The sequence below is a fragment of the Lycium ferocissimum genome, chromosome 4 (assembly GCF_029784015.1).
Source record: "Lycium ferocissimum isolate CSIRO_LF1 chromosome 4, AGI_CSIRO_Lferr_CH_V1, whole genome shotgun sequence".
Taxonomy (NCBI): domain Eukaryota; kingdom Viridiplantae; phylum Streptophyta; class Magnoliopsida; order Solanales; family Solanaceae; genus Lycium; species Lycium ferocissimum.
In genome coordinates this window covers 69,459,474-69,472,664 of record NC_081345.1, presented here as the reverse complement: position 1 = coordinate 69,472,664, position 13,191 = coordinate 69,459,474, and the positions used below count along the sequence as shown (strand labels likewise).

Here is a 13,191-nt window from a genome sequence, read left to right as displayed (position 1 = left end):
ACCAATGGCTCTGCTTGGAAGACATGGCAGAATCCTTCATAGAAAGGTCTCGGTTCAATGTCGAGACCGTACCAGACCATTACTACCTTGAGAAGGTCAAACAAAAGTCAATAGAAAACTATAAAGAATTCGCCAGTAGATGGAGGGCCGAAGCGGCTCGTGTGCAACCACTAATGAGCGAGGGAGAACTCGTTTCCATATTCATCTGGTCACAGGAGCCGGATATGATAGGATGTTGTGGATGGTCGTAAGGCCGTTCTCTGAATTAGTAAAAATGGGAGAGGCCATAGAAGATGGCCTCAAATCTAGAAAGATCGTCAGTATCTTCAACAAAGCGTCTGGGCAGGTTATTGCGGGGGTCTTCCGCAAAAAGAAAGAGGACGTGGCAAGTATATCCCACATTACAAACCAAAATCCACAAGGATCGTCACCTTCCCACCAAGCTCCACCCCTTTTGAATTACTCTACCCCTCCGTACATCTCATCACCCGCGTTTTACACACAACCAGCATTTACCACCACTGTGCCAGCATACACGGCTCCGCCCAGTGTCCGTATATCCGCCCATTCTTACCAACTACCACCACAATAAGTATACCAGCCACCACCCCAGCAAAACTATCATCCCCCACAAGCTAACCCCCCACAAGCCTATCAAACCCAGAATTACCAAAATCAGCCACCACCCCCAATATATAATGTGCCACGTCCAGCTTTTAAGAAGAGACCTGTGAGAGAATTCACGGCGCTCCTCGAACCAAGGGCTAGACTGTTAGAAAGGCTACTGGCCGCATAGCTAATTTAGAAAGCCTTGCAAAAGCTGGCACAGCCTGGAAGCCAGTTCTACAGGGCCGATCGAACTTGTGCCTACCACTCAGGAGGGGTCGGGCACAGCACGGAGGATTGCATAAACTTGAAACACAAAATCCAGGATTTGATAGACAAAAGGGAAATTATTTTAAAAACTGCCGCCCCTAACGTAAACACGAACCCGTTGCCGAATTATGGAAATGGCGGGGTCTACATGATAGAAAGGGATGAAGAGTGAAAAGCTTGTGGAGCGTTGTCTCCTAGAATCACCAAGCCTTTGGAACAGACGGTTTCTTCCCTCACCCTCTAAGAATAGCCCAAATTCAAGGTCTTGATCCCTAGTCCAGGATTTCCCAAGGCTATACCCATGTTCAAGATTTTGGTCCCAATACCTGTGGTAGCCCAGGCAAAGACAACAGGTTGCGCCTGACCCCAAAAATCCAATCACCTCGCAAGCCTGAATGACCCAAGGCATGACTTGTTCAGGAAGGTGCTATACTCCTGAAGAGCTGGCCCAGAATGCCGCAAGGAAGGTGAATGCTCAAAAAAAGGTAATAACCGAAGGAGAAGCCGAAGATTTCTGGCGGCGTATGCAGCCAATAGATTATTCCATTGTTGAACACCTGAAGAAGGTCCCAGTGCAAATCTCGATGTTGTCACTGTTGGCTAGCTCACCATCTCAGAGGCATGCCCTCATGAAAGTATTGGGTGATGCACACATACCAGTAGGGTCGTGTAGTGAGGATTTGGCTGGCTGGGCTAGTGGCCCATATCATTGGGGAGCATAAGATCTGTTTCTCTAAGGAAGAACTGCCCGTCAAAGTGACATTCCAAAACAAAGCCCTCCATATCACCCTAGAATGTCGTGACAAGGCCGTAGGAAGGGTACAGGTGGATAACAGGTCAGGCCTCAACATTTGCCCTGCAACTACCCTGATATAGCTTGGCTACGACATAGGAAAGATCTGCCGGAGCGCGACAAACGCCAGGAGATTTGATGGATCTTTGAGTGATTCTTTAGGAGAGGTCGATATACAGATTCGGGTTGGACCTGCCTCCTTCACAGCAGAGTTTCAAGTCAGGGAAATCACTGTCAATTACAACATGTTGTTGGGAAGACCCTGGATCCACTCTGCCAGTGTGGTACCGTTAAGTCTGGACCAAGGCATAAAATTCGAATGGCAATGGTAGGAAATTATAGTGGCAGTAACGAGAGGGATACTCAGAAGTATCCTTACAACACCATTCCCGTAATTAAAAGGAGTTCTCATTTCTCCAACTTCCATATAGTGGAATACGTGGGGGCCACACATGCTGAAGAAGAGGTCGGCAGAGCCATGCCGATAGTCTACAAAATGATCACCTCTACCATGCTGAGAAACGACTTTGAAATGGGAAAAGGCTTAGGAAGAGCCTTCGGAGGGATAAAAGAGCCTGTGCCAATCCCAAAGGAGAACTACCACTTTGGTTTGGGGTATAACCCTAATGAAGACGAGCTCAAGAGGGAAATCAGGAGAAAGCCCAGAACAGGGAAACTACCTCGTCCAATTCCGGGTCTGTACCAGTTACTCCCCAGAAAGATGCTGAGTATCAGGATAAAAGACGAAGTAGAAAACAGATAGAGTCGGGAATAGTGGAAGTAACATCTTACCCCTCCTGGGTAGCTAACGGTGCCCAAGAAAGATGGAAAGATCTGAATCTGCGTGGACTACCAAGATCTCAACCGGACCAGCCTGAAGGATAATTTCCCTCTCCCGAATATCCACATCCTGATAGATAATTGATGAAACCAAACAAGGGATGGAGGAGAGAATCGTTCTTTGACGGGGCGGTCAATTACAAAGGGTCAGGTGTCACGACCCGGCTACGGGGCCATGACGGGCACCCGGAGCTGACCACCGAGTGCCTCTCATTAGGCTAATCATCATACTCACCCTGAATATATACAATCTCTAAAGCAACATATGTCTATATACATAAGCCCTCACGGCTACAAAAATGATATACAAGAAGACATGTAATCATCATGGAACCTCTATTACCCACACATACATATCTACGAGCCTCTACTAGAGTACCAGACATAAAGACGGGACAGGACCCCATCGTGCCCAAATATGTACACAAAATAATATCTCAAAATGGCACCTCCGGAATAATGGAGTGCTCCTCGTAAATCTACCGATAGCTCTCCTACGAATTCGCACTCCCTCTGTTCACTGTGGCGTGAACACAACATACAAAGAAAAGACGTTAGTATGAACGTTGTACTGAGTATGTAAGGCATGAATAATGCTGGTATAATAAAGAAATCATGAAAACATGGGATGAAGATATAACTTGCTTAACCTTTAAAGAAAACACATATCATACATACCACATATACCCTTATCGTTAACCCGTGTCCGGGTAACCATCGCATGCCGCCCACTAGTGGTGTCATGTCTGGCCTTCTAGGCGCGGTATAACCACAAGCAGCCCGCATTAGCGGTGACATGTCCGGCCATCTACGCACGGTGTACCATAAGCAGCCCGCATTAGCGGTGACATGTCTGGCCTTCTAGGCATGGTGGAATCATATGCAGCCCGCCTTCGCGGTGACATGTCCGGCCATCTAGGCACGGTGGAATCGTATCATCGTATACTTATCATAAACTTATCATAACCTTATCATAGACTTATCGTAAAGCTTGCATTAGAATTCAAAGATAATCTATAACTATATCGGGGTGATGTAAGGTCGAGAACCCCCGATTCGATTATGGAGTAATCATATTCATCATACCTCACCTTGAAGGAACTAGCATCATAAGGTGGGTCTAGTAATAATGAATAACCTCAAAGAATCGTATAAGGAACATTAGCTCCGTGGCAATATCAAATTATAAGCTTTAGGGTCTTTAGGCTTAGACTCATCATCATCATTATCATACTCATGACATATCTCTTATCTCATAAGAAACTCTTAAAAACCATGAACTTTCAACTTTTGGGATATAAGAAGGTCATGGAAATATATATAGAAAATGAGAATATAAGAGTCATGCCTTTATAAAAGAAAAGGACTAGCCTTACATACCTTTACGTTTTGCTAACTTTGTCACTTGAACATTTTCGTCCAATATTAACGTTTCTACATTAACGAGAGTTCGTAATAGGATTAGATAGTCGGAAATATACTCAAGCGTAAGCTAAAGCTAACGAAAATTGGGCAAAAGATCTCCTTTGTTTATATAACTTTCTCCATATAATATAACAACTCCCAAACGTCAATAATAACACCCACGATATTACAATCGATAAACTTCATCAAGTTAAACATTATTCAATTCCCAACATTCCTTTTCAAAGTCACCCATAATCATAATTGCAACACACTTCATATTTATTCTCATATAACGCGCCTTTAACATCATTTACATCATTCACAACGAGATTACACTCATAGTATGTCAAGAACTATGACTCAAGTCAAGTTACAATTCAAGAATTCCACTATTTCCATATTTGAACTTCATTCTCTACTTTCTTCCATAATCCAAGCCTTTCAACTACTCAATATTCTTAGTGACATGAATTAAATGTGAAACTCACCTTTGATCACATAGGAATGGGTTTTGGATGAAAATACTCCACTTGAGAGATTCTTGGTTTCCACAAGCCCTAGTGAACATCCTTGCACTTGATTCTAATAATTTCTTGGTGATTACGCTTTAATTCCTCTTGGATTTGTGATAATATGCTATGGAGAGTACTCTAGAATTTTCAGGACTTGGAGAGAGATGAAATCTAAAAATTATGACCAAAGGCTGAATATTTATAGCTGGGACTGGAATATTCTAGAAAGGCGGTTCGACGGCAGGGTCGATGGTCCCGTCGACTTGCTATCGAATTGTGGCTGCAAATTTCATCTTGCAGGAACCTATTGACGAGGCGTTTTGACGGTCCGTCGATGGCCCATCGACGCTGTCTGGTGTTTGCAGTTTTCTCCGATTCGGTTCAGATTCCGTCGATTTGATTCGTTCAACTTCTAACCTCGTAAATTGCCAGGAATACCTGCTGGTACATTTGTACACGAAGTGAGGCACTTGCTACCTTAACTTTCTCCAACGAGCTTCCTTCGCTCCTCAAATGTCTTTGGAATCTAAATTAGAATCATTAAGTATCCTTTCTTACTTGAAGGGCATCATATACACCTTGACTTGTGTTAGTCTATTACCACACAACAACCCAAAATTCCGAGGTGTAACATCAGGCATCCGGACAGTGTTGATATCGGAGATAGGACAACACTATCCAATGGCCGCAAAGCTCAACTTCAGGTGTACTAACAATATGGCAGAGTACGAAGTATGCGTCCTCAGCCTTAGGATGGCGCTGGACATGAACATACCAAAACTGTTGGTAATCGGGGACTCCGATTTGCTCATAAATCAGGTAAAAAGAAGTGGGATGACCAAAAATGATAAGATACTCCCGTACGTGAATTTGGTGCAAAGGCTATGTGTTAGATTCAAGAACATCGATTTCAGGCATACCCCGAGAGCCCAAAATGAGTTTACGGACGCATTAGCTACGATATCCTCCATGATCCAGCACCCTGAAAGTACTCACATAGACCCTCTTGAGATCACACTGAGAGAAGAACAGGCTCACTGCGCCCACGTTGAGGCTGAGCCGGATGGCCAACCGTGGTACATTGACATCAAGACATACTTGGAGAAGGGAAAATACCCCCTAGAGAGTTCAGCAAATCAGAGAAAGACCATCAGAAGGTTGGCCAACGGTTTCTTCCTGAACAAAGAAGTATTGTGCAAAAGGACACCTGAACTTAGTCTACTCAGGTGTGTGGACGCCGAAGAGGCTATAAAACTGCTGGGGCAGGTGCACACAGGGGCATGCGGTTCTCACATGAATGGATTCGTAATTGCAAAGAAAATCCTGAGGACAGGATGCTACTGGATGACCATGCAACATGATTCGTGCAAATTCGTGCAGAGATGCCATCAATGGCAGATACACGGGGATTTAATCAAGGTTCCTCCCATCGAGTTACATGCGATGAGCTCACCATGGCCCTTTGTGGTATGAGGGATGGACGTCATAGGACCCATCGAGCTTCTGGCCTCCAATGGACACCGTTTCATTTTAGTCGCCATTGACTACTTTACCAAATGGGTGGAAGCTACTTTTCACAAGTCAGTGACCAAGAAAGTCATGGCCAACTTTGTCGAAAAAAATCTGATATGCCGCTTTGGTGTACCTGAGTCCATCATAACAGACAATGGTGCCAATTTAAATAATCATTTGATGAAGGACATCTGCGCATAATTTAAGATAACCCACAGGAACTCTACCGCCTACCGGCCACAGATGAATGGAGCCGTAGAGGCCGCCAACAAAAACATCAAGAGAATCCTGAGGAAGATGATCGACAACTACAGGAATTGGCACGAACGGCTGCTTTATGCCTTGTTGTGGTATGGAACTACGACCCGCACTTCCACCGGGAAAACTCCATATCTTCTTGTCTACGGTACAGAAGCGGTCATACCTGCCGAAGGGAAAATCCCCTCGTTCCGGATCATCCAAGAGGCGGAATTGCAAGATGCAGAATGGGTTAGAAATCGTTATGAACTACTAGGCATGATAGAGGAAAAGAGGATGGTGGCAGTATGCCATGAACAACTATATAGACAAAGAATGTCTCGAGAACAAGCGGGTTAGAACCCGACTCTTCTAGATCAGGCAACTTGTGCTCAAGCGGGTCTTCCCTCACCAAGAGGAAAATAAAGAAAAATTCGTGCCGAACTAGCAAGGGCCATACATGGTTAGGAAAGTACTCTCGTGAGGAGCCGTAGTCCTAGCCGAGATGGCCGGACAAGAGTGGCCCAAGGACATCAACACAGATGTGCTCAAGAGATACTACATTTAGGATTCCATTTGCTTGTAATCGTATTGTTATTTCCTTGTAATCATACCTTCTACTTGTATTCGTACTAGAATAGGAGAAAAATAAATTATCTATGTAACGAAATACGCAATGACCTGAATTCCCCATAGTGGGATATGTAGGCAGTCCATATCGGACCCGGTCGCTTCATTAGTGAAACCAAAACTCAATAACTTTGTCCCGAACTAAGTTTGACCTAAATTTCTTCTGCCACAAGATACGTAGGCGCTTTCGAGCTCAGTCGTCACAAAAGAAAAACTCGGAAGCCATTAGGAAAAACCCAGAGGTAATAAAGTAAGATGGAAGCGATGAAATCAAACTACGAGGACCAACACAAGGACTGGCCAGTGTCAACCCCACACTGGGGCACAATTTTTGAGAGGATCTAAAAAATTCCTATCAGGAACAATCAACAGGCAGATAGCAAAATAAGATCCTACACTGGGACGGAATTTTGAGGAAGCCTAAAAAATTCCCGCATAATGAGAAATAGCAGGGGCCGCTCAAGGCAAAGCCGAACTGAGACAGAATTTTCGAAAAAGGTCTTAAGATTCTTCCGTCAAGTTCGGGAATCAGCAGTCATACCTCCTAGGGGATCCGGAGGATCGCACCCAAAGTCACGTGTCATGACAAAAGATTTTTCACAAAAAAAAGAACAAGAAATATATATATATATATATATATATATATATAGTAATAATAACAAACATGTATATGTAGAACAATGCGCTTGACTAATTTGTACTGTAGATTTCAAGAAAATATATACACCTGTTTGTGTAAGCACGCTCCAAAATTGTCTCTAGAAATATCGAGGCCAAGAGGGCTCAGAAGGACGTCCGGAGGAGCCACCAGACGAGAGGACAACAACGCTAATCGGCCTTTAGGAAACTCATAATTTTTCTGTGGATGCAGGTCTTAACAGGAAAGCGACAGGACTGCGAAGGCCTAGCCTAGCAGGAACAACCCGTTCGACTATCAGGAAAGCGACAGGGCTTTGAAGGCCAAGTCCAGAGAGAACAACTCGTTTGACTATCATGTACACCACAAGAGAATGGAAAAGGATACATCCCGCCAAAGGCTAAGAAATGAACGAGCCTAAAGGCATATCCGACCAAAAGGGTCATATGAAGAATGAACGACAAAGACCTATCTGATCACACGGGCCACACAAAGAGCGAATAACAAAGATATATTCGGCCAAAAGGGTCGTAATGAATGAGTGAAAAGACATATTCGACCAAAAGGGTCATGATAAAAACAAAAGGGCATATCCGGCCACGAGGGTCACAGCCCACACTACGGACGAAAGAAAGATCATCCAGCCGCATTCAATTCTTCCATTCTTTAAATTCCTTTCAATTCTTTCATTTCCTGCTGCCGAGAGGGCCATTGCACATTTATTTTCTACTGCCGAGAGGGCCATTGCACATTTGTTTTCTGCTACCAAGAGGGCCATGTCGAGAGGGCCATTGAACGTTTATTTTCTACTACCAAGAGGGCCATTACACATTTATTTTTTGCTGCTGAGATGGGCCATGCCGAGAGGGCCATTGCACGTTTATTTTCTACTGCCGAGAGGGCCATGCCGAGAGGGCTACTGGTTCATTCATTCATACTACCGAGAGGGAAATTCATTCATCCGTTCATACTGTCAAGAGGGCCATTCATTCATTCATACTGTCGAGAGGGACATTCATTCATCCATTTATACTGCCGAGAGGGCCCTTCATTCATTCATTCATACTACCGAGAGGGCCATTCATTCATTCATTCATACTGCTAAGTGGGCCATTCATTCATTCATACTGCCGAGAGGGCCATTCATTCATTCACACTGTCAAGAGGGCCATTTATTTTTACATATTGCCATTGCATATTTACTTTTTGCTGTAGAGAGGACCATTCATACAAATATCATGAAGATATCTATAATGTTGTTTAATTTCGAAAGCAGCTGCACAATCTCCAAGAGAGAGCCAACCTGCTGAATCGGATCTAGAAAAATTGCAGAGCAAACATGAAACTTTTTCTTACGCAGTCGGTCAAGAGAGGGTGCCCATGAGAGTCAAGCTCTTCGGCCAGGACTTGAAAGCTATCCACTCTCAAACTCAGCCAAAATTTATTTGCTTTTGATTTCTTTAACTAAAAACAATGATCGGTCGGGTACACACCGGGAAATTCAAAGGTATTCTCGAATAGGGGACATTCTCTTCTCCAGTGGGTCGAACTACATGTGGCTTGATTCCTAAAGACCAGAGATATGTAGGCGGGTCCAAAACCAGATTGTTAGCCACCCTCGACAAGTCTCTGAGAAAAACGAGCACAACACCGGTAATCTCAGGACTCTTCAGCTACGCACTTAAAATTCTTTAATAGAGTCAAACTACAAGTGTCCTGAATTCTCGTATAACCTAAGATATGTAGAAAACCCAGAAGCCAGGGTCCGGCCACACCTATGTGATTTACATGGAATTGAAAGGTAGAATAAGTCGGGTCAGTAAAAAATCAGGGTTAGTCAAATTTCGTTATTCAGAATGGTCCCGCCATCCCCGAACACCGAAGGGGCAGTTCTTGACACCTGATTTTTGACCTTCCGTAATTTATTTTAATTACTCGGGGTTCTTGGATAATAAATAAAATAATTTGCACTACTCATAGAGGATCTAAATGATTTTACATAATTATTCAGGCCAATATTTTACTTTAATGAATTAATAGAGGAAACGTCAAAGCTCTATTAATTATTCAAAAAAATTCCAGCCTTTTTACAGCATTTTACAGAAATGCTTTTACAATTTATCAGCAGCAGAACAATTTTAAATAATTGTTCATTTAATTAACCAAAATCAAAGAAATCAGATAAGGAGGCAATTTATTTTATTTTATCCAAGGATTTAAGTAATTAAGAGATTTTACCATCTTACCCTCAAGCTTTGAATTTTATATGTTTGCATAGTTATGTTAATTGACAATTTTTTTTTTTTTGAAATTTTATGTTTATTAGTTTTTAATTATTGTGACCTTGCATAAATGATCACCTCCTAATTAACCAATTCATGGTTCACGATAGCTGAGGTCAGTTTTGCAAATTCTAAATTCCTAATGGATTTAATTGAAATGTCCAAACCATGGGCAAATTAATTAAGGACATTAGTGCATATTAGTCTTAATTGGTTAAAATTAATCCCAAGGTGAGGCCACATGCAATGATTAATTGCAAGAATATTTTTGCAATTAATTACAATAGCAGGCTATAATTGCAATCCACATTTAATTAAGTGTCAATCAAAGGCCATTTTTGCAAAATACGTTTTAAAGTTGCTATTAATTTAATTGCGTAATTTGTTTGACCATGTTTTAGTTTCTTTTTGCTATGAATAGTTACTTTAAATATCAACCTATTCTACTAAAATACTTGTTTTGCCCCTACGGGTGTATATACACATGATATACGTGTGTATACCCTTGTAAATATATAAAAACATTTTGATTTTTTTTTTTAAAATAATGGGACAAGGTCCAGCCCACAAGGGGCTGACCCAGCCCAAAAGACGAGTATTATACTCCCTCAGTTATACATAGAACTAAGGGGCTCAATTGCAAAGTTGAAAAAGGGCTAAGGGTAAAACCCTAGCCGCCCTATGCATCTCTACACATACCTACCCCCTTACCCCTCCCTTCTATCCCATCAACGGTGAAGATGTCATCGCCATGACGTCGGCAAGCATGGTGGATGCAAAAAAAAAGGACGGAGCATTGAATGCTCGTCCTTTTTTGCCTAATTTTCACTCATTTTGTATCCAAACACGGTATTAAGGTACAATCCACGTTTATTACTTTATTTTTATCTATTTTACAAGATGTTAAGGTGAAATGAACCGTTGATTTTATGGATCTTTCGATCTGGACCGTGTAATTGTGTTTTAAGTTAAAAAATGGTAATTTTTGGGGAAGTACCACATCGGTAGTTTTCGTTTTAGTGTCCCTTCCCGGGGGGGGGGGGAGGGTTCTATAAATAGAAACCCCCCATTCACGAGTAAAGAGGCCAGAGGAAAAAAGAGGCAAGAATTGAGTTTTGAAATTTAGACCTAATTTCGAAACCTTAAATTGCCTAGTATAATTTTTGGGGTTTTGAACTTAGATTTGAAACCCTTCAGTTGTTAAATTTATTTTTTTACTTTGTCTTCTGGTAGTGTGGTTCGAGTTTGAGGAGGGTTTTGTCTTCAAATGCATTCTTGATTTTGGCTGCATCCAAAAAAGGTAACTCTCTATCTTATTGGTAATTTTTTTAATTTCCTTCTTACTTTTATAGTAGTTATTTAGTTAACTATTAATTTGGTAATTTTTATTAATTTCTTGATTATTTTCTGTAGTATTTATGTAGTTAAACATTAATTTGGTAATTTCTGTTAGTTTCTTGATTATTTTATGGTAAATAGCTTAGTGATTCCTTTTAAGTTATTGCTTATTTTATGGTCGTTGTTTAGTGAAATATCAACTTGTTAATGTCTATAAATTTCTTCTTTCGGTTATTTGGGGGTAGTTGTTTAGTTAAAAACTACCTTGTTAATTCATGTTAAAACCTATTGTTTATTTAATTGTTATGATGAGTGGCTTAGTTGAATGTTATCTTGTGTATTGATCTTGTCCATGTATTTTGCTTGTTTGTCCTAATAATTATAGTAAGTGATTAGTGAATATCTTAGTCTCAATTTAGTTGACTTGTTGGTCTTTTAAATGGTTCTGGTGATGTGCTTTTGTGATAAGTGTCAACTGTGATTTTATTGCTTACTTAGATGATGAAGTATAAGTTTTAAATAAACAATGATATAGATTAAGCTCACTGTTCCCTACTGATTCAAACTAGTTATTGTGAGTTACTTAGCCTAGGTATCACATAGAGTTTAAGCTTGCTAGTAACTTACTGATTTGAATGATTGTCACAAGAGTGTTTAGTCAAAACATGATAAGTATTAAGGTGTCAATTTACTGCTTATTAAAACAAGTAGAGTTAATTGTTTAGTCAAAAAGATGATGAGTGTGTTTGATGTTAGTTCACTGATCACATAGGTATGAAAATTTTGGGTAAAAGAGTGATTATAGGAAGGTTTAAGTCTAGATTGGTTTGTTGTTGGTTCACTCACCATAGTTGCTTAAATAAATGGACCTGTCATGTGTCTAGTTTGCTAGCCTAACCTGTTCACATAGTTATTATAAGTGGTTTAACGTGTTCTATTTAATGTTAACATAAGTGTGTGCCATTTTATATCCTTCTACTAATGTGTTTTGAGTGTTTGCTTGATTGATCAAGAGCTAAGTAATAAACAATGGGAGTTTTATGTCACTTCCTCTTTTCTCCCAAAAATCTGTTTGTTGTAAAGTTATTTGGGTTAATATTGTCTAATTAAGAGATGGGAAAGGTTCGGTCTATATGATGATCTTTATATAACTAGGTTCTATATATTCTTCTTTCTAAAATATTAGACTATGGCTTAATTTTTATAACACTAACACTGCGCTTTGACTGCCCTGGTGTCATGATTGCAATAAGTGATGTTTTAAACTTTAAAGCCTTGCATTTATCTTTACTCAAAATACAAAAATATGTTCAAACGTTTCTCTGCCTAGGTCTGAGTGGAACCTATTTTCTCTTCTACCTTATACCTATGTGTTTAACCACTATGGGGATGCCTTGGTGAGTGTCCTATGGTTTTCAGTTGATCTTCTTCATATCTATGTGATGTTATGGTCCTTTTGTTTCCCCTATTAGTTCTGTTTTTGCCTGTTATGTCTGTTCTTGGCATTACTGTCTGGATTTTCACAGGTTGTGTACCTAGAGTCGCTCATTTTCTCGGAGGGGGATCAAATGCGGGCTTAGACCACTTAACTTTGGGATGCTGTCTATTCTTTTCTTCTTGTGTCAAGGACTTTCTTCTTATGATCCTTCTTGTCTGTCCTAAATACATCCTTGGCATTCTATAGACTCTTGCTTATTCATTTTTAACTAAGTGATAAGTTTTATTGAATTCATTTTTTTAAAATGTAAACTGCTTCCTAAGTTGTAAATGCTAGTTAAAGTATAATGATTAAGTGGCCAGCCCAGTCCTGTGACCTAACGTAGTTTACATCTTTGATCAATCTTGGAATCTTGACTTAGTATTTCTCCTGCACATCTCTGGATCACATTAGGACTGGATGGCACACACTTGTTATTTTTTTTTTTGTTGTCTGAAATATTGTCTGAACCCATTTGTCAATGACTGTGTGTGTTTTTTTCTTTGCTTATACTTTATCTTGTTCCTTCCCATGATGTAGAACTAGGGCCAAACTATTCTGAGTCACTTGAAATTCCCAGCCTTGTGTTTTTACCTATCCTACACCTATGTGACATTGCCATTGATCCTTTCTTTATTTGCACCTGTGGA

The 13,191-nt window shown here is 40.7% G+C and overlaps 1 protein-coding gene across 1 annotated transcript; it reads left to right on the top strand.

Annotated features, from left to right (window-relative positions):
* The first annotated feature begins 5,397 nt into the window (after nucleotides 1–5,397).
* LOC132054297 (uncharacterized) lies at nucleotides 5,398–5,901 on the top strand. The gene has a single exon (XM_059446339.1). It carries the CDS (start codon nucleotides 5,398–5,400, stop codon nucleotides 5,899–5,901), a length of 504 nt encoding a protein of 167 aa, XP_059302322.1.
* The last annotated feature ends 7,290 nt before the right edge of the window (nucleotides 5,902–13,191 follow it).

Bases quoted from the DNA above. Each gene is read 5' to 3' on its own strand.
- LOC132054297 (XM_059446339.1), top strand. From the start codon at position 5,398: ATGATCCAGCACCCTGAAAGTACTCACATAGACCCTCTTGAGATCACA.